We start from the raw sequence: 23,265 nt of genomic DNA, 5'->3' as shown, positions 1-23,265 counted from the left end.
GCAGATAAAGTACTGGAATCTGGATTTAAAGTCAGAATGAACACGGCTGATAAGGTACCCTGATATGGTAAAGGGGACATATTTTAAAAAGCAGTGAACAAGCACTTCTCTGAAAGAGCAGTCTACACTATAGAGGAGGTGGTGAGAAGCAAAATAGCTGTGGGATTTGAGGATACACTTGTGTGTGTGTGTGTGTGTGTGTGTGTGTGTGTGTGTGTGTGTGTGTGTGTGTGTGTGTGTGTAGGTTTATAGCTTGTATTTACTAACATACGCTTATTGTTACCCTCCCCGGTAGTCAGCGGCTACACCTAGCTCCCTCCCAGCTGCTTTGTCCCCATTTTACAGTTTCATCAAAACTTCTTGTGAAACATCTGATGGGTTAGTAACCTTGTAGCATTCTGCCACTATACCTTATGAAACTGCCCTGTTGGGATAACTTGTTGGCGTTTGATTAGTTTACTGCTCTCTAGGACTGCATTGTCTCACTAGCACTGCCTATACAATTCCTAATATATACAAGTTGTTTTAACCATGTTTTTAATGGTATCAGTGTTTGCTTTTTTTACTTGTTTGCACTGTTTTAAATACTGTGTGCCCATCTTCGGTCTAGCTGGATTTTCTGCTCTTTAGCCCTTATACCTTCCTCTCATCTTACTAACAGTCCTCCAAGGCCTTCCTCCTCTAAATCTGCAACTCTCCTTCCTTATCTCCACTTGCTTCACTACCTGCCTTTGCTGTAGCCTTTATAACCCATAGCACTACCTAATCTCCACATACCTGTTGTTTCCAACCTCCTTATCTCCACTCATCCCTTTCTGCCTTTCTTCAGCAACTATAACCTGCTCCTCCTGCATACTCTCTTTCTCCTTTCCACATTTTTTTTCTTTTAGGTTCAAAATCTGACAAAACTAACTGTAATTCAAGTGCCCTAGCATTCTATTCAAGCACCTTAACATCTGATATCACCTGGCAAAAACAGCCTTCCCAGCAACAGTTAACCTATCCAACCTGTATGTTCACCCTAAGTTACTCTGTACCAATTATTAACAACTAAGCAAGTGTCCTGATCATCACGGACCTCTGCCAACTGCACTACTTTCCCTCTACTCCTTGCTCCATCCTTCATACTCTATCCTTCTCCCCCACTTCCAAGTTTTCCTTCATATTCCACTCCAACCTTAGGCCACCTATATCTCTAATTGCTTTAATTTACAGGCTTCCTGTATCTATTTTTCCTGTCTGTTCACTTGCTCTGTCAATCTCCCCCACCCCTGCAAACCTCCAGAATTTTCTCCTCTGGTCTTGCTATCATACTTATTAGGATGACGTTGCAGACTGTGAAGGTATATTTATGCAAGCAGTGTGTGAAGGTATATTTATGCAAGCAGTGTCCATGCCTCATATTTTTGTTGAGGTTTTTTTGTATTTTTGTGGCAAATCACTGAAGGATTGAATTCACTAAATAATGACAGGCATTTGAATTTCAGACTTCAAATACTGAGCTTATAATCTTAGAAAATTGTTAGAATAAAAAAGTTTTTGTGAAATCATTTATATATATATATATATATATATATATATATATATATATATATATATATATATATATATATAGTTTGTGTGTGTGGAAGTAGACATATGATGGAAATGTTCTGAATTGGGCAGTTTTGTCATTATTGCTTATGCATTTTGTTTCATTCAATGAATGTGAGTTTCAAGGGCAGAAACATTTTAATGCAGCCAAGTCTATTTTCATTGTGAGACAGTATTGCTTTGTTTAACAGATGTCTTAGTGTCTGTGCAGTGTGCTATAAAATGTACAAATAAAATCCAAATCATTGTAGAAGTAAAGCAATATGCACATTAGTGTTTGTGGTAAATGGGGCGACATAGCCAATGGGGCAAAATAGCCTAAGCCAGGTAATGGGACATTGGAATTGCTGCAGGGGGACTCGTGGCATATTTTGGTTGTTTGTTCTTCAGTTTGCGTTTGAAAGTTGGTATCCCACAATGCCATTGGAGTAGGTGGGGTTGCGTAATTATGTATGCAAATTTTATGTTAATCAGCGTACAGATTTGTACCTATTTTCCATGGGCCTTGTCCAGATTTTTGATGTTTCCAGGTTGAGAGGTATGATTAGGAACAAAGGAGAGAGTAAAAGCTGACCAGTGGGATGTTAGTAGAGGAGGATTTACAGACTATAAGACTATTGCTTAAAACTAGAATACTGAAGCAGTTGTCTTCAGCTAGTAGCTATGCAGGCTAAAATATATGCAAAAAACTGGATTCCCCTGAACTTGGACATTACTTTTCACATACTGCTAAATAACAATAGTTGAAAAAAATCTAGAACTTTTTTCTGCTACAGTCCATATGGTACAGGAGAAAGACCTGGGGGAGGAAAGGCCATATTTTTTATCACATCATCTCTGACATTGTAACTCACATTGAAATCAAATGTAATAAAGGTGTTAAACATTAAGAACTGTAATAATGAGCATAATGAGAATGTAGGCTGATTTTCCTCTCTCCAGCATATTATATATTTTGTTGAGGGGCTGAACTGAACAAACTGTCATGCTCATTTTTTTTATATCTGCTTCTGCTATTCACATCCAAAATGTTAGATTTAATGAGTGCTTAGCATAATTTATGTAGTCATTTTATGCAGACTACAGTTGTTCTCAAGCCAACATGTGGAGATTATTTGAAGACATTTATCTGTATCATATTAGGACCAAATTACTTACCCCTACTTCTGAAAGGATTTGGTTTCATGAGCTTTCCACTTTACCACATCATCATATAGGTCATTCATCATCAAAGTCTTGTTCATCTCAGCTTTTTCCTTTTTTTGAACGTTATAAATAGCTGTAAAGAAAATAAAATTATTTTCTTTCTGAAAAAAGACAATTGCTGTTTTAGACTAATAGTGTGTCATTGCACTCTGTGACAGTAGATTTGCTGGAATACTGCAGTTTAAAAACGTGATACTGCTGAGCTGCAAAGTCTTTTACACTCTACTTTCTTCCACATCTTCATTATATGTCACACATGCAGCATGGCAAACTTTTGATTCTGGTCTGCTAATCATAAAACAAGGCCTTTTTTGTACGCAACACAAGCCAGTAACTATTAACATGACAGTTTAGACTCTGTTTTCAGTGACCTACCTGCACTAGTCAAACAGGTCACAGTTCATGGACGGACAGTAATGCAGCAGTAGAGTTGTCTCCTCACAGCAAGAGGTTCTCTGGTTTGAATCTTGGCTGGAGTGCCTTCTGTGTGGAGTCTGCATGTCCAACCTGCATTCATGTGGGTTTCCTCCAGGTGCTCCGGTTTCCTCCCATGTTACAAACACATGCGTCTAGAGCATTTCTCCCCGGGCTGCCATGGAAAATTGGCTTTGTTCCAAGCCAGACTTTACCGGTAAACAAATGTCAAATAAAATAAAATAAAAAATAAATGTTGTTGTGGGTTGCATCTGCCTTATAAGGAATCAATGATAGTTATTGTTGTATGGTCTTATTAGGATTAGGCCCTAATGAGTTTCTATCATCTGTATCAGATGAAGAAGACAGTAACTATTTTGAATACCTTAATCAGTCAGTGTAAGCAAATAGCTCATGTAAACCTTGTGTTGCTGTGATTTTCTTTTTTCAAATATATTTTTATTGAATTTTACAAACTTTTCAAACATATAAAGGAAAAACTGTAAGCCATTACGGGAAGCAGTAAAGTATAGGTATATACATAACAGTTAGTACAAAAAACTATGCATTTATAAAACAGCAGTTATCTTACAGGGTAACTTACATCTTAAAGACTAATATAAGCAGTAAAGACCCCCAATAACCTATTACAGTCAAAATCTAGAGATACAAATGGAAAGTGGCTTGGAAGGAAGAATATATGACTGTCTTAAGAAGAAAAAAAAGTGGTAAGGAGGGTATATCCATATAAACCAACCATTTACACCATGTACAACTATCTATACCATATTTACAACATATTTATACCATGGATGCCAGAGGATAACAAAATAATATAACAAAATACTTTGTAAAATCAAAAGTTACAGTGTGATGATAATGTCTAATGATTATAGGGCCAGATATGATACCAATGGAGGATTTCCTGGAATGTAATGTTAGTGGCCCAGATTTTGGAAGATTATTTAGTTTGGATTATGTCAAAAAGTCTACACCAGTAATTCTGAAAATATTCTTTTTTTCTTTTTGTTATTATTGCAAAACTTCTGTGCAGATATATATTTGATTGCCATTGATGTAAAGTTTTCCCAAGATATTGTTGAGGGATTGACCCAATTCTTGGCTATAAAATATTTAAGAAGGGCACAGGCTGTAACACAGATGTGGCAATGGATACCCTTAAGAGATTTAGGAATTATATTTAAAATCATGGTTTGCCAAGAAAATATGTTTTTTTCATATCCCATTTTTTACAACTGAGTTCTGAGAGAACACCAAAGTTTGTAAATATTCTTACAGCTCCAAAAGATGTGAAGTATATCTACATGTGGGAGGGAACAGAACGGACAGGTTAGGTTTTTACTGTATCTGAATTTCAGTAATACTGCTGGGGTATAGTAGGAATTGTTATCATAAGTTGAGTGTAAATTAGGTTTTTGAAGGGGGTTAGATTCAGGGTATTATTGATTGCTTTGCACTTGGACTCCATAGAAATTTCTCCTTGTATACAGTCCCAATATTTGGAAAATAGATGTGAATGATTATACTGAATGCTTGACACAAGTTTATAGGTATTCTAAATCATTTTGTTCCATAGGGAAAGTGATTTAATGATAGACTGTGATACTGTAATGTCTTGCTCCTTCACTCTATAGCAAGAGAATTTTTGTTTTATAAGTGAGGTAATTTGTCTTAAGATAGGATCATATTTATTAGGAGCACCAAATAAAGCTTTGACCTCGGCAACATTTTTAGAGTTATAGAAGTGTCAAACTATGGCTTTCTTAACAATAGGGAAGTTTGTTAGATAAATAATTTTATTATTGATTTTTAAGTTAGGGTTTAGGTGAATAGGTTGGAGAATGGGAACAGTATTGTGTAATTTTAAGGAGTTCATCAGAGTTTGAAAGATGCAAATTTTGTTCTTGAGTGTAGGCAAGATCTTGAACTTGTAGTCACCATCAGGTGCTAGAAAAGGGACAGCATATGGATTGAATTTTAACGAATATATAGAGTTGCACCAGATTTTGATCCAGGTTGGATACCAAGATTCAGCAGAGCAATCATAGCAGGCTATTTGAATTAGACGGCTAGCATTAATGATGTGGTAATATAAATTAAGTCTAGAAGAGTTAAACCTCCTTTGTTCTTTGGGTAATTAGTTTCCTGTATGATATTCTGGCTGATTTAGAGAACCATAAAAACTTTGAGATTGTGGTTTCCATTTTTCTGAAAAAATTTTTTGGAACATTTAAGAAAATGGAATTAAGATGAAAAAGGATTCTAGGCAAAATATTCATTTTAATGATAGCGGATTTTGATAGCAAAGAAAGGCTGTTTTTCCATCTAGTTAGATCATTATTTATCTGATCCCAGACTCTATATAGGTTTGCTTTTATTAGTTCTTGGTGAGGGTGTGTGAAATTTATTCCTAGGTATTTGAGTGTATATTTGAGAGGAATGTCAGACACGGGGAAGTAATGTTCTAAATGGTTTGCAGGGTTTAATGGAAAAATAGATGATTTTGCAGGGTTTAATTTATAATTAGCAGCCTCAGCAAAAAGATTAATAGAAATTTGATTTTTATGAAGATCGGTATTGGGAAGCTCAAAATAGATGTTTAGGTCATCTGCAAATGCAGAATAATTTATATCAGTGTTGAAGACTTTTGGGATATGGTGATAAGTCTTTTGTTTAACCCAGAGAAGGAAAGGTTCGAGAAATAAATTGAAAAGATAAGGTGAGAGTGGGCAGCCCTGCCTGGTGCCATTGGTAATTTTAATAGGGCATGATAAAGTTTTATTTATATACAGGGAAGTATAAGCATTATTATAAAGCATCTTAATAGTGTTGATAATAAGATCGGGAAAGTTAAAGAATTTCATGGTTAGGTAAAGGAAGTTTAGATCAACGTTACCAAAGGCTTTGGTAGCATCTAGCATGAGTGCATAACACGGGTGGTTATCACTTTTTAGAAACAACATTAATGTGTTTTTAAGAGTATTGTCAGACAGCTGTCTCTGTTTCATAAATCCCAACTGTTCAGAAGAAATGGCTGTAGCTATAACTTTCTGAATTCTATTAGCAAAAATGGCAGATAAGATTTTGATGTCAACGTTAATAAGGGCAATGGGCCTATAGCAGAGAGGGTTGGACTTGTCAGAGTTCGGTTTTGGGATGAATATTGTTTTCAAATTGTTCATATACTTATCAGTAATCCCTTTAGAGATGATATAATTATACATGGCAAGGAGAGTTTTAGAAAGGTGATGACTAAAAGTTTTATAAAATTCTGTAAAACCACCAGGACCCGGGCGCCTTATTTGGTTTAAGTTTTTTAGTAGCTAGCATTATTTCATTCAGTGTTATGGGGCTGCTTAGAAGGGTGTTTTGTACAGAGGATAATTTTGGAACAGATAGTTCATTTAGGAATTTTTGGTGCATTTCATTTGGAGTCTGGTTTTTCGGATTATAGATTTCAGTGAAGATATTTACAAAAGAGTTAACAATATCTTCATTTCTGTATAAGTGTTTCCCTTTGTATTTTATTTCATTAATATAGTTTGGTCCCTCTTTGATGTTTATGAGTCTAGCTAGTGTTCTGGAGGGAGTTTGGGCCCATTCCGAATATCTGTGAAGGAGTTTGAGTTCTACAAAGGATTGATTTTGTAAGTGAAATGAGTACATTTTTTTTTTGTATCACATGTAGTTTCTTTTCCAGTTCAGGAGAAAAATCCTTTTGTAGTTGTGCATCAGTCATCTTTTGCTCATTGTTGAGGTTATTGATGTACAATTTCTCTCTCTTTTTTTTTTTATAATAAGATGATTTTTGTATGAATATTCCTCTGATGACCGCTTTGGCCGTAGCCCATTGGATATCTTAGGGGATGGTGGATAAACAAGATTCTGCATCAAAATTGTTTCATATAATCATTAATTGCCTGCAGAACATCTTATTTTCTAAGAATGTTACTGTTTAGTGACCAAGTGGGACTACTACCATCAGGATTCAGGTGTTGAGTGGGAGTAATACAAAGTGAGACATCCGAGTGGTCGGATATACATCTAGCCTCAAGGGCAAAGTTTGTAATTTTGTTTGAAAAGATATCAGAAACCAAAAAATAATCAATTCTGGACCAGACTTTGTGCGAAGCTGAATAAAACGTGAACTTATTTAGCTCTCTGTCATGGTCAAATATTAAAAAAGGGTCAACTAAGTTGAAGCTATTTATCAAATTTTGAATAGATGCAGTTACTTGCGAGGGCTGCTGCCTGTTTTTATTTGAACTATCATTCAAGGGGTCCATGAGTGCATTCCAGTCACCACCAATAATGAAGATGATTAGAAAATTGAAGTAGTAGATTATGTATTTCATAGAAGAATAAGTGCTGGTTTGTACAAGGGCTATATAGGTTTAAGAAAAGTATAGGGGATTTTACCTGAGGGTACGAGCAGGAAAATAAGCACCATCTACCATTCGCGTAAAATTTAGTACTTAGCACTTCACCAGGAAAGGATTTTTTAATTATTATTACAGTGCCTTTTGATGCAAGACTATTCCCTGCTGATATCACAAGTTTAATCCAATTTCTTTTTTTAATATTATCCCATTGAACATTTGTCATATGGGTCTCCTGTAGAAAGACGATGTTAGATTTATCCTGAAAAATCAGGTGCATAACTAGTTTCTTTTTATTGATTTCTTGAAGGCCATTTACATTCCAGGAATTCACACTAATCATCATAATTAGATTTAACACATAGATATATGCTAGGATAAACTAAGAAAAAAGCCCTACTAGGGACGGTGCAATTAGTAAAGACACTTTTTATATACAACAGAAAATGTAATGTGGTAGCAATTCGTATTCTGGCATCCATGCTCCTTACCATAAACCCCGTGCTTGACCACCTGTCTCCCTGTCATTTTTGAAAAAGTACTAAATAGATACAAGTGATCTGTTTTTAAATATTTTCCCTTATGAAGAGTAATACAAGAACAGAGCAGGGAGACCTATAAACTAACATCAACAGTCCAAGCACCAACAAACATTGGACAACTAACACCATCATACCACTCCCAAAAATGTTAAGGAATATTGAAAAACATATGTACATAGAATGGACAGTTAAAGGCAAAGTGACGTTCGAGTTAGGAGTTACAGGAGATAATAAAACAATGCCACCATAAGAATATAACACATACAGCATTTTTAAAATTATTGACTTTGAAAATTTCCATGTAAATAGGCAAGTGAGGTTGGAGTAATATAGACAATAAAAGTTACTAAGTAATTGAAACCAACACAATTTATAGCCAGAGCTATTAATAACCATTACAGCAGATAATAACACAGGTTCTATTTATAACTGGCATGGCAGTAAGTACCATAATATCCTAATGCTATGTTTTGGTCTCCTGTCTGGAGAAGGAACAGTCAACTTAGATAAGCTCTAACTGAGCATACTGCTATAAAGGGAGGTTAACGAAGGGGGTAATTATAACAGGAAAAAATTACAGGTTAAATATATACGTCAACAAACAGAATAGCTCTGAGTAAATGTAAATACATTTTTTACCTATCTAAATATCTAACTGGGTTTACTAAATATGCATTACACACAGAATTACATAATAGGATTAGAGAAGGAAATATAAAAATGAGCATTAATTGACAACCTAAGCAGTTAATTGGATTTTCACTGAATGCAGTTCACAATAGGCTACATGACTCACATATCATCACTAACCAGTTGAATTAAAAACTGTGAGAAAAAACACAATTTAGCAAGCTTTTTTAGCAAGAAGCAAGTTTTAGCAAGCCGGCTAATTAAACCAAGCACAAGCATACAGCATATCAAGCTCACTAGTTCTGTAGCTCCACCTTCATTGAGAGATAGAACAAAACATCCATAACCTGCACTTTCAGTATAGAATTAAAACATCATGATTCATGAATTGTGATTGAATCATGGTGAAAGTAGTCAAAATGCTAATTTGTGTTTCCATGCAACAACAGACAGATTTCAACACTTGAAGACATATTTTCAGTAAAGGTAGCACAGCTGTGGAGCAGACTAATGGATTACTAAACAGGTAATTGTCTTTAGCTGTCTTTAAATAACTTTTGACAATTGCATAGGCTTTTTGTTTTGCTCACACAGTCTGAGTTTGTATCTAAAACACTTTTACAATGAGCACTCAAACACGCACCTAAACAGAACAATAAATGTGAACACATAAAATATTGTTTTTGAAAAACTGAAAGGCACAGAAAAGCATGTCTGAAGTATGGCATTGTAATTTTGCAACTTGACCAGCAGATGGCAGCAACTATACAGTTTGATATGAAAGACTTCTGGCAAACTGATGTACTTGTATTGCTAGAAAAAACCTATATTGTAATATATTCATTACTTAAGCATAAGATTAGGCTGCTAAATTACCCTGACCAGAGTCCTTTATAGTCCATTTAATTACCGCCATCCTGAAGTGTCCAGAAAGTGTTTTAGATCCATTTCTTCTTCCCTAAGCTCTAACTCATGATATTAGCATTCCCAGTAATGCACTGCTTCTTTTGTTGTGACCTCCGACCTCGTGACATCACCGGCCGATGTTCCTGTTGCATTCTGGGTAATGGAATGTTGAAACGGCCCTGGGAGCTTAGGGACCCTCGTGGAGCTTTAAATAAGGCCTCAACAGGCCACAGGAAGCATTGTGGGCTGATATAAATGAGCTAACATATTACTGAAGAGCTAGAAAGGGAAAAAAAAAAAAAAAAAAAACGCCAGAACATCCAGATGATGGTAAAAATAAGCTGGAAGATGACAGGGTAAGTTAGATTCAGTTAACAGTGTTAGAAAGCCAGCAGAGATAGGTTTTCGTAGGTATATTCATCTTGGTTATACTATTTCTTAGTCTTAACAGTAATTCATAGCTTTTAAGCATATACTGCATTATTGTGGTTATATTATTTTACTAGCTTTAACAGTATAGCTAGTTAAGCCGGTAGTTCATTGAAAGCTTGCATAAATACTTTTTTTGCTTCATCTGCAGAGTATATTAGGAATTTCTGATCCCCATAGCTGAAGGAACGGATGGCTGGGTATTTCATCTGAAAGCATAATTTTTTTTGATTAAAGCACAAAAAGGTGCTAGAGCTAGTCTTTGAGCCTTAATGGGCTGGGGTAAATCCTGTGACATTGTAATCCTGTGACCTCTCCATGAAATGTTACTTTTCTTTTTTGCAGCCCTGAGGAGTGTGGTAACATGTGCAGCATTTAGTATCCTTGCATAAATCTGCCTAGGGACACCATCATCTTGTGATCTTCGTAATGCTCTATGAGCTCTTTCAATAATGATTTCTTTAGCTAAGATTTTATTTTCAGTAATGAGTTCAAAAATCTCAGTTAATATGACTGGTAGTTGGACTTGGTCGAACTTTTCAGGAATGCCACATATTAGAACGTTGCTTCTCCTACTGCGTGCCTCCAAGTCTATTATTTTTTGCTGTGAGTCACTAATAATTTTGCCATTTGTATTTACCTTGGGTTTGTAAATCTTGTATTTGCTTTGAATTCTCCTCAGTTTTCTTGTCAATAAGATTAATTCTGGATGCAATTTGGTCTAGATTAGAACCAAATGAATTTAATTTGTCTAAGAATAATTTGAAATCTTCATGCAAGGGCTGTAATGCTGGTCATCTAGTGAAAGAACAGTCTCACCTTTAGATTTAGCAGCACCTTTGTTTGAATCCTGTGTTTATTTATTTATTCTCTGCCTCTTAGCTGTTACATACTTTTCAGGTGACATTAGAGAAGAGAGTTTAGTTTTAGAAGTTATAGCATCCATGGATTCTTGTTGGTTAGCCATCACTGGGTGAATTAAAGTGTAGGTTTAAACCACAAGGAAGAGACAAAGAATTCTCTTTTAACTTTTCTTGTTTAGAACTCAGAACTCAGTCCTTCAGAGTAAAGGATGCCACCATGCGGCTGCTGCCTTCAGCCAGTCACTAGAGGTAAGCACTTGCAGAAAAAATGATAAAATGTTGCTATATGTCTTTTCCATGAAGTGTAGTTTAGAAGAAATACTCCTTTCCTGTTCGATTCGGTGCCAGATGCAGGTTTTTTGAGTGGATAGATTTAGTTGATACAGGAGCAGCAGAAAGTGTGTGTTCAGTGCTCGGCGGCCATCTTGATCTCCTGTGTTGCTGTGATTTTCATTCCAGAAATGTTGCACAAATACGTACTGTGAAATCAAGCTTTAAAGAAAGAAGAACAAATAGACTCTACTTGTATGCTTTAAGCAACAGTCCAAAAGATATGATCTTGTTTTTGGGGGTCTCTATCACAGTGTCAGCTTGGAAAACACAGACTTACCTGTAGACTTTTTCTTAGGTTCAGCTCTATAGAAATCTCATTTCAGACTTGCAGTTACAATCCTTTTTAAAATATTAAAAGTAGAAAACAAAAAGCAGAGAAGGTAGTCCAAATCTAAACCAAGTAATAAAAATTCTTAACCAACTGCTTGCTTTAATGAGCTTAGCAGTGCATACAGTATCCTTCCAAATTCTGCTCTGAAAATGAGATCACTTAGACACACACACACACACACACACACACACACACACACACACACACACACATACACACACACACAGCTAACCTGATTGCAAACACATGGTTCACCTGTCCCTACTGCTGACTGTAGTATTGTTCAAAAGTGACTGACCCAAGCCAATATAAAATAGGTCATACTTATTATGCTAACAATTCTGGGCTTATATGTACAGCTCTATCACATTTTAATCCAATGTACAGTTAACACCTTTCAATCTCTTAGAGCAAGAAATCTGGACAGAGCTAAAAATAATGTGGGGAAAAATGGCCAAAAATAGGGACAGATTTTACATAATGCTTCTGGAATAACAGGTTTTTCATTAGCATGCATTTTCTGAAGGATATAAAGCCTGAAACTCAAATATCAGTCATTATTTAGTGACTATTATTTAGTCCCTAGTGATTTGCCAGAAAACCACAAATTTTATGAGGAAAGTACTAAAAGGTTGAGCCAAAAATCTGGACCTTCTGTGAAAATCTGAACAGTTGAGAGGTATGGCACATTCTTGGGGGAGAAGTATTTTTTTCTTATTTTAAATATGTATGTATGATTAAAGGATTATACTAAAAGGGTAAAAAAAACTTGCATAATGTAACAGTATGGAATTCAGAAGGGAACAAAATAAAAGCCATAAAAAGGTAAAAAAGAAGAATTACCAGGGAATTGTGTTGTTGTCCTATATGCGGTTTTATTCAGAATGTTTGTCTATTTGTTTGTGTGCGTGCAGTGGGGTTGAGTGCAGGCACTCACTTTTGCTTGCAAGTGTGTGTGTGTGTGTGTGTGTGTGTGTGTGTGTGTGTGTGTGTGTGTGTGTGTGTGCGTGTTTAAGAGAGACAGCAATATTTTTCCTAGCTGGAAACATCACATGCAGTGCTATTCATTAGGGATGCCATGTTACAGGAACGCACTACCAGGTCAGGTACACATGCCACATATTATACATGAATTTCTCATTGGTGCCTTTTATTGCTGTATCCTCAGTCTCCCTACCATGGGCGACTGCAATAATCCCTAGGTAGTCAGCCACATAAGCAGAGGTATGTCAGTCATTAAAGGCACATACCTTATGTACATGTTCTTACGCAGTACATATAACATAATACATACTATAATGAAGACACACAGTTACACATACTTGCGGTCGCAGTAGGGAAACAGTGGTTTCTGCATTTAGTCCATATAGACCACAAACTGCAGTGCTAAAATGTTCTGATAGGGACTTGTATAGTATCTGAACAGAAAAGCCTGACAAAATTGCCATCCAGTGTACATCTGATTTCAGTAGCCAGCCTTCTGCATATAAACTTAGATTTATAACCACCAATATCCTGATAACATCCATTGGACACAAGGTAGCTTCTCCCAGTGTGTTTATTATGACTGCTGTGATTAAGTGCTGCCTTGCAGATGTTTTGTACTGTGCTGGTATAATGTGGTACCGAAATATGCAGCACATTAGTCATCAACTTGTACCACTAGCTGGAAACAGACTTTATATTACATGTAAGGTATTCTTTCCACTGTTGACTCTTCAGCAAAAGATGCCAGAAACTTCTCTCTAAATATTAGCAGTGGGACTTGGCGTTGTCCCTGAACCAATGAGAACTGATATGAACACAGATATCTGTTCTTCATGCAGAGTCACACATGACTGTCAAGGATTACTAATATGTCTGGCATATATGTGACCTCTGGTACCCATAGTGTTTACATTGGTTGTAATCACCACCCACAGATGTATTTCTTTATCCTTATACCACCATAACTAAACTTCTTAAAGGCTGCCTAAAAGATGCAATATTTTCCTCTCACAGAAGTTATCCAAAACACCAACATGCTCATATGAACAGTCAGATTACATGCTGAAAATAACACCAAGCATCTGCAATAAGGCCAGAAAATGATTGAGTCTTATACACTGTATATCATTAAATTGTATAAAAGAGATGCATGTGCATGTACAGTGGCTATAAAAAGTTTACACACCCCTGCTAAAATGCCAGGTTTTTGTGATATAAAAAAATGAGACCACAATAAATCATTTCAAAACTTTTCCCACCTTTAATGTGACCTATAACCTGTACAATTCAATTGAGAAACAAACAAATCTGTTAGGGGGAAATATATAACAAATAAAAAACATACAATACACTGGTTGCATAAGTGTGCGCACCCTTAAAGCAATACTCTGTTGTGTGTGCATACCCTTAAACTAATACTTTGTTGAAGCTCCTTTTGATTTAATTACACCATTCAGTCTTCTTGGGTAGGAGTCAATCAGCATGGCACATCTTGACTTGACAATATTTGCCCACTCTTCCTTGCAAAAGTGCTCCAAATCTGTCAGATTGCGAGGGCATCTCTTGTGCACAGCCCTCTTCAGGTCGCCCAAAGATTTTCTATTGGATTTAGGTCTGGGCTCTGACTAGGCCATTCCAAAACTTTAATTTTCTTCTGGTGAAGCCATTCTTTTGTTGATTTTGATGGATGCTTGGGGTCATTGTTGTGTTGTTGAAAGGTGAAATTCCTCTTCATCTTCAGCTTTCTAGCAGATGCCTGAAGGTTTTGGGCCAAAAGTGACTGGTATTTGGAACTGTTCATAATTCCCTCCACCATGACTAAAGCCTCAGTTCCAGCTGAAGAAAAGCAACTCCAAAGCCAAAGCATGATACTGCCACCACCATGCTTCACCATGGGGATGGTGTTCTTTTGGTGATGCCAGGTGTTGTTTTTGATCCAAAAGTACCTTTTGGAATTGTGGCCAAAAAGTTCAACCTTGGTCTCATCAGACCATAACACATTTTCCAACATGCTTTTGGGAGACATGATGCATTATTTTGCAAATTTTAGCCAGGTCTGGACGTTTTTTTCTGTATAAGAAAAGGCTTCCACCTTGCAACTCTACCCCATAGTCCAGAAATATGGAGAATACAGGAGATTGTTGTCACATGGAAGTACACAACCAGAACTTGCCATAAATTGGTTTCTTGCCAGCCTCCCTGGCCAGTTTTTGTGTTGTCTTTTCATCAATTTTGGAGAGACGTCCAATTCTTTGCAACGTCACTGTTGTCCGATATTTTCTCCACTTTTTGATGACTGTCTTCACTGTGTTCCATGGTATATCTAATGCTGGGGAAATGTTTTGTACCCGTCTACTGACTGATACCTTTCGACAGTGAGATCCCTTTGATGTTTTGTAAGCCCTCAGTGAACCATGGCTTTTGCTGTAGCAGGCAACTGAGTAAATGTCAGGAAAATCCTACTAGGGCAGCTGAACTTTATTTGGGGTTAATCAGAGTCTCTTTAATTGATGGCAGGTGTGTACCCAAGAAGGCTGAATGCTGTAATTAAATCAAAAGGTGCTTCAACAAAGTATTAGTTTAAGGGTGTACACTCACAACAAAGTATTAGTTTAATGACATGCACACTTATGCAACCAGCATATTGTACATTTTTTATTTTTTATATTTTTTCTCCTAACAGATTTGTTTTTCAATTGAACTGTACAGGCTATAGGTCACATTAAAGGTGGGAAAATGATTTATTGTGGTCTCATTTTTTTATATCATAAAAACCTGGCATTTTACAAGGGGTGTGTAAACTTTTTATATCCACTGTATGTCTCATTGCATTGAGTTTAAAATAATGAACTGCAACTTATTTTACAATAACTATATCTATATCTGTATCTATATCTGTGTATATGTGTGTGTGTGTGTGTGTGTGTGTGTGTGTGTGTGTGTGTGCGTGTGTGTGTGTGTGTGTGTGTGTGTGTGTGTGTGTGTGTGTGTGTGTGTGTGTGTGTGTGTGTGTGTGTGTGTATACATCAAAAACAAAACCAAAATGGTAAAGGTCACACAGACAATCCATTTAGTAAAAACACCATGAAAGACCCAGCAACAGCCTTTACTGAGTAACATTTTAATGTCTACACCACTTGGGTTTTTGTCTTCTTGACCTGAATGTACCAGTGAAGACTTAAAAAGTAAAACATGAAAAGTCACTGGCATTTAGGTGACATGTATCCAAAACACTGGTATGTTTTTAAGGGTCATTTGCATATATCTCTTGGGGATTCACTATAGGAAGTTTAAGTATTACACAGTGAAGACTCTTGGAATTTATGCATATGAGTGTGTGTTCCACCAAGATGGTCATTCTGTTACTGGTCAACAGCTGATCGGAATACATTTTGTCAAAAGTTCAGCTGATTAACTGTACCATTGCAAAACTGCTTTTATAGTGTGGCTGGGATATATGCCTTTTTCTTGTTATTATGCAGTCTTAGAGTTGGTATATACAAGTAGGAAGTGGTGCAGGAGACCTTGTCCCTCTACAAAAACAAATGTTTTGTGGTTTTATGCTCCTTTTTCAATACTTGGAGAATGTTTCCTTTCAGCAATGTGTGTGACAATCAATTTTTGTTAATTATCAGTGCAATCAAAGATGAAGCCTGGGTGGGGATCGGGTGGTTGACTAGGTGCAGAGTGCTATGGTACATGATCAGTAAATGTTGATGGTGTGATAGTGCAGTATTGACATGCAGAAATGAATGACAGTACTGAATTTGTAGTCACAGCTAAAGCACTGAAGTAATGAAGTACTTCATGTGTAGCCTGTCAATCAATAGACACACTGTTTTTTTTTTTTTAGATGATCAGTCACTTACATTGGGCTTTCAGCACTACATCACTTACAACACATAACTACAGCATGCATCTCCACTAAGTGACATGCTTCTATTCCTGCATAGAACAGCGGGAGATTATCTATTAACACAGGCAGTGTGGCATTATGAACCCCATCTGTCAAGATGCAATAGCAGGATGCCACAACTGCAAGAAAATTTTCAAGAGTCTGGCGCTGGCAGCAAAATAAAACATAAAATAACAAGCTTCCTGCATCCAAGGTACATAATCTGACACACTACTTAGTAATGGTAGAAGGGATATTTCCAATTCATGATACTCGTATGACAAAAATGTGGTATAATTTGTTTATCATCTTCCTCTACTAGTACAAGATGGTTTCTGCTGGGAAGCTGCTGTATGGAAAACCAGAGTGTATGTACCATGTGTTTAATATGGGATATAAATCTGCCCAGTAATCAGAATACATAGGATTCAAAGGGAAGTAAAACCAGAGAACAGCATAGTAAGGACAAATCCAATGAATGTACCCAGAGAAGATTTTTCCACTACAAATAACCGAAACACATTGAAAACCCTTTAAAACCCTTTAACAGAAGAGTTATGCTGCAGCTTCAAAACCGAGAAAACTAATAGCTTCCTGTTTCACAGTGGACTAACTTGGACAGGAAGCTCTATGTAGCATACATCTATCAGACAGTAAAGCTCTTAAGTTAATATATATTGATATTAACATCATAGTCTGCATACATTCCATGTAAACTACTTAATACTTATGGTACATATGGTAAAACTAAGTATAAGTCAAGAAAAGGAAGAATCATTGGGCCTGCAATGCAGCACTGCCTGGTCCTAAAGTCCCAAGGTGCCATCATTCAAAGGAGATGTTGAACCAAGGTCTATCCTGCCTGAGTGGATGGCAATGCAGGTAGATATAAAATGTATCATAACACTTAAACAAGTAAGGAAGGCATTACTCTTATTGTAAAAATGTACCAAGTCTAATCACTCCCTGACCAACAAAAACAAACCAAAATGAAGATAACCAATTAGCATCTGAAAAGAAAAACACACCACATCCTCCCAAGTTCAACTGATACAAATCATAATCTCATAATTTTCAATTAGGTATACAATTATGTTTTACTTTCCAAAATTTATAATAGCAAATGTTGTAGCTATCCATATCTCATAGCTGATTTATGAAATCTTTCTACATCCACCTCCCCGGACCTTCTGAACAGCCCACATGACATTATAAATATGGCCTTCCTACTCTTCATAAGATTCATAAATATATTAGCAAATAATATTCACTTCTTTCATTTCATTAAAACCTTACCTCCAGTCCTGTATTGTTATTGTAATTTAGAAAAAAAAAAATTCTGGAGTCTCTTTTTCAGTAGCCTTTCTGATATCTCTTCAAGACTTAGGAATTCAAAGCATAGAAAATTAACCTGTGGAGCTACCATATCTAGTTCTTTTTTACATAATGCGTCTAATATTTTATACAAACACAAAGATGCATAATATACAGATATATGCATAATATATCTCTTCAAGACTTAGGAATTCACAGCATAGAAAATTAACCTGTGGAGCTACCATATCTAGTTCTTTTTTACATAATGTGTCTAATATTTTATACAAACACAAAGATGCATAATAAACAGCAGGATTTGTCAAATCAATGCCATCCTTTTTCTATTAAATTGTAAAACGAGTTTAACTTGCTGTCTAGCAGAAAAAAAACATATTTTCTTAAATTTTTTATTTTGATTTTTTTATCTGAGTTTATAAACTACTCATATGTCTGCCTTTGCTTATAACAATGTTGCATGCAACCGATATGTCTGTACTCTATGCAACTGCACTTCATACATTATCTACACATTTGCCTCTTCAGTATTTTAAGAATGTATTCCCATATACTAAGCTCAATTGATTTTTATTATTAAAATACAGTTTTCTATGCTGTGATCTTCTCTTGTACCTTTACATTTCTGTAAGTTTAATTCCAAGCCAACCTAACTCATTTTTGTCTTGTAGTCGTTACATATCTAACCAATTTATATCTATAAGTATGACAATTAAAATAATTATTTTCCTTGTCTGATTCTCACTTCCAATCCTATGTCCTTGTCTTGATACTCCACAGTACAAAATTGACTAAGTTAACAATAAGGGGCTTTAAGAGCATCCCTGCCTTGCCCTAATAACTGTTGTTGCTACGGTTTCATTCATATCTCCTAGCTTGTTTAAGAAATGTTCCCACACCCTCCATCCAAAACCTTCCAAACAGCCCACATGACATTATTGATAATGTCCCCATACTCTTTTTGCAGTTTTCATTAATGCATATCCCATTCATATTTGCTGCCATTTAACAGTAATTATGTTGTCAACGACACCACTCAATGACATTAAAAACTTTACACTTGTACTTCTATTTAACCTAAATAATTCTTATTGTAATACTATACTTTTTGTTGTACTCTTTTACCACAGTCTATTATTACTAGCCTCCTCTCAGCCAATCATCTGATCACTCTCCATCAGAGGAGAGGATTGACGGTGAGGGGACATCATTTAGAAAGTCATCGGGGTGACTATGTCACTTATGCCCTAATGTTTTCACTGTGAAACCTCAACTTATGGATTACAAGGGGGGGGGGCAATGCACTGACCATGCTGGCCATACTTCACATCTGCAGAAGATATTGCCAGAAGTAGCTCTGTTCCTGCCCCTCAAGCAAGGTAAGGGGATTTCCCCAGTATTCAGTGGAACAATCTCACATCCCAGTGTATTCTGCACACACCTGCAACTCTCCATTCCCCTCATGAGAGGTAAGCAGGCCATGTGACTTCACTCTACTCAAACTTTGGTCAACTAAGTTGCAATGCCTACATCTTTCTGTGCTGTGGATCAATTCGTATTATAGTATTGCATCTACCGTATTTTCCATTCTTTTTGACAAACTCTCATTAAGATTTTTTTATTTGTGCTTATTAAAGAAATAGATCACCATTTCAAATCCTTGTTATAATTTTTTTTACAGAAAAACTTTATGTAGCTAACTTGCTTACATCTACCCCCCTCAATATATACCATTAAGTCAGTATCTTTGTTACACTGGACAATGGTTCATCATTTATTGTCTTATAAAATCCATACTCTTCTTTTCTAGGTGAACTAACTATTCTATCCTGTTTTAAAATGGTTTGAACAGTGTGAATCTCTAAAAAGTTTAAATTCTCCATTCAGCGTACATACATCTCCTCCTAATAAATCCTTAGCTTTTAACTGAACCTTGAATTTTCTATCTTTCCTCCATAAATTATGTTAAAATATGTATCCACCACATCTTTGATTCCTTTCTGTGCCTCTGGTAATACTCCATGCATGTCCCAAGCACCATTTCCATATCTAATAAAGATAATACTGCATCTTCTTATATTTTACATTACTTTTCTGTTTGTGTAATCAGTTTATCATTGTGTTTCTTATTTTTCTGTTATAATAATATTTCTTCAGGAAAGCACTGTCCCCTGGTTTCAATACACTCTGTGCAGGAACAGTGCTATTCCTGCACAGAGTGAACCATGTCAGTTTACCCTTAGCTTTAACAGCAGTGCACCTTGCATATTCATGAAGGCATGGTACTGCTAAGGCTAAATGGATACAAACTCTACTGAGTGCAGGGGGCATGTTTAGGTAGTGCACACACATCTAACACACCCCCTGCACTCAAAAAGTGGTGTATGGCAATTTTTAAAAGTATTTCAGTGTCCACAGACACTGAAATACAGAGGTGAGCAAGAAATCAACACAGGGGGTGTGTGACAGGTTCTATCACACACACCCTGCATTGTAAAAGTGATGTACGGTAACCTTCTACGGCAAGAATGCTATACAAAGCCATAAATAATGGTGGGACAAAGGCACAAAAATAGGGACACCTTTTAAATATTGCACTTACAAACCCAGAAAGCTGATAGAATAACACGTTTGCATTAGTACGGACTTCCTGAAGGGTATGAAGACTGAAACCCAACTGTCTGCCATTATAAAAGTGCCACACTGCCATAGTCCTCAACTGCACAGGTTTCCGCAGAATGCCCAGCTGATTGGCTCACATACCTCTCAACCTATAGCAAGAAAGCTGTACAAAGACATAAATATTGGGGGGGACAAAGGAAGAAAAATTGGGACACTTTTTAAATATTGCACTTACAAACCCAGAAAGTTGATAGAATTAAAGGTGTGCATTAGCATGGATTTCCTGAAGGGTATGAAATCTGAAACCCAAATGTTTATCAGTATGTTCTGACTTAAACCCCATGTTATTTCCCAATGATATGAAATCTGAAACCCAAATGTATGTCAGTATGTTCTGACTTAAACCCCAAGTGATTTGCCAATGATGTGCTAGAAAACCAGTCACATTTCCTAAATTTGTAAAAGCAATAATTAAAATCTGTCCCTATGTGTCCCTTTAATTTCCCTTACTGTGACCGACAAGGAGTACAGATACATGTAAATAAAGTAGGTTCATATATTTTTTTTACCATCCTAATGTATGTTTAAGTGTAGCTGAGTGGGTCTGCAAATTATGGCCCTCTGCTCAGCATTGATTAAACATCCCATAACAGATAAATAAAAATATACAGCTAAAATCATCATGCTGAAAGAGCATAGTGGTTAGAGTCCCGACTTTGCATGTAGGCGTTCATGGTTTAAGTGCCAATACAGACACTTTATTTTACATGGGAAAGCAGTGTTAAAATTACTATTTTAATTTTAAATTATGTAGTAATAACCAAATAAAATAAAATAATATAGATACATAACTGATGCGTTATGCTAAGTATCTTTTAAACAGATAAATTATGTTTGATGTGAAAATATATGTATTTAAAAAATATTTCATATAAAAATATATGTATTTATTTAAAAAATATATTTATATTTGCTTAAAAACTAGTAATCTCGGGGTAAGATTACTACAGTTTTTAAGCAAATATAAATATATTTTTAAATAAATACATATATTTTCACATCAAACATAATTTATCTATTTAAAAGTTACTTAGCATAAAGCATCAGTTGTGTATGTATATTCGTTTATTTTAAAAGTATTTGGTTATGGATGCATTTCTGTTGAAACGTGACTAGATGGAACTTTATGTCTTTGTAATATGGCTTTCTTGGAGAGCTTTTAGTATTGGATTTTTAATATTATTTTATTGAGTTCATTGTTTTTCATTGGGTTTACTGTTTATAGCTTTTTAAGAATATGGATTTTTATTGTATTAAATGAATAACTGTATTTACTGACATTTTTAAAAGGTGTTTAAACAATGGATTCATACTGCAGTTCTCTTCACAGTTTTTGTATCAATTAACAGTGGATTTTCCCTAATTTGATTGGTTAACTAATGAACTTTACAGCTTGAAGGAGGTATAAATGTAATCAGTCAGTATTCAGTCAGCATCTGATGAAGCAACTGAAAACGAAAATGTGCTTTGTGATTTTTAAGAGGCGTTAATGTGTGTTTTGCTGCATTTTTATTAAAACTGTGAACTAGCACTCTGCGTTTAATCTCAATTCCATTTTGGCAGTACCTTTGGATTTTATCGATGGCCAGGCATACATAACTCTCAACTATACAAATATCCACAGAATGTCCAGGATGTGGGACCTCATTTCTGGCCACTGCTCCATACCACTTCCAGGAGTCTGCTAAGTCACTGGGTTGATACCAGGAGTGCAGTCACTGAATAATGATATACCATACCTCTGAACCTCTTACTGAAAGAGATCTGGACAAAGCATGACATACTTGGGGAACACGGGGATGGATAGAGGTACATATCTCATATAATGGTGTTACAAACAAACAGTTGCTGTTGTTACAGGGTTTGTTGTAACATAACATTCCTGAAGGATATGATGTCTGAAACACTAACAGATGTCAACATTTACTGACTACAATCCTCATATTATCCTACTGATTTTGCAAAAACAGAAGTTGTCTGAGGAACAGACCAAACATAACAGGCAAAGCTCTGGGCAGTCTGTGGACATCTGGACAGATGAGAGAGACATATCACTGTCAGACATCAAGCCATGCAGAAAATGCATTTCCAGACAAACACTGTTAATCTAGCAATCCTCTGTGTGTAGAACAGCAATACTTACTTACAATCTGTACCCAAGTCTGGAACTCTGTCCCCCATGTTGTTGGGCTGGCTCCATGTATCTTGACCTGAGAAATATTTCCACCTACTCTCTTTGAAGCTGTAGCCACCACACCTCCATAATGTCATCCACACAGGCAAGGAAAAGGGGCAAGGCCCACATGAAGGACTTATTTATAGCACTGTGGTGCTATGGCATTGGCTAATGGAAAGACAACACAGCTGCTCTGGATGCAAGCAGCAAGTGGGAGACACCGATTGGTGCACAGGCCATCATCTGCTCATGAGCATTACCTACAAAGAATAAGCTGCTGCCTATGCAACACAGGTCTGAACCCATCTACACAAAGACAGACTGCAACTACACAAACCTAACCATTTGCATTATTCTCAGGAAACTCTCCAACACTATAACAGGTATGTCAATCACATAAGCTTGTAATGGAATGCAGGAGGGAGGTTGCAATAATGTCAAATAGGACATTAAACAGTAGGTTGCAACAAGAACTGCTGGACTCACATGTTGCTGTCTGGCACCTATGGCCTTCCGGCTTGCCCTGTCTGCATTGACATGGATCAC

The 23,265-nt window shown here is 36.2% G+C and overlaps 1 protein-coding gene across 1 annotated transcript in view; it reads right to left on the bottom strand.

Annotated features, from left to right (window-relative positions):
* Positions 1–23,265, bottom strand: part of LOC122800843 — a 1,417,490-nt gene that overhangs the window by 80,414 nt on the left and 1,313,811 nt on the right. The window contains exon 24 of the mRNA XM_044070157.1: positions 2,752–2,872. Coding sequence (XP_043926092.1) covers positions 2,754–2,872 — 119 coding nt within the window. The 3' untranslated portion in view covers positions 2,752–2,753. The remainder of the gene's footprint in view (positions 1–2,751; positions 2,873–23,265) is intronic.

This window comes from Protopterus annectens, chromosome 4.part1, assembly GCF_019279795.1.
Source record: "Protopterus annectens isolate FY-2018-M chromosome 4.part1, PAN1.0, whole genome shotgun sequence".
Lineage (NCBI taxonomy): Eukaryota > Metazoa > Chordata > Ceratodontiformes > Protopteridae > Protopterus > Protopterus annectens.
The sequence above is the reverse complement of the archived record's forward strand: the minus strand, read 5'-3'. Positions and strand labels throughout refer to the sequence as shown.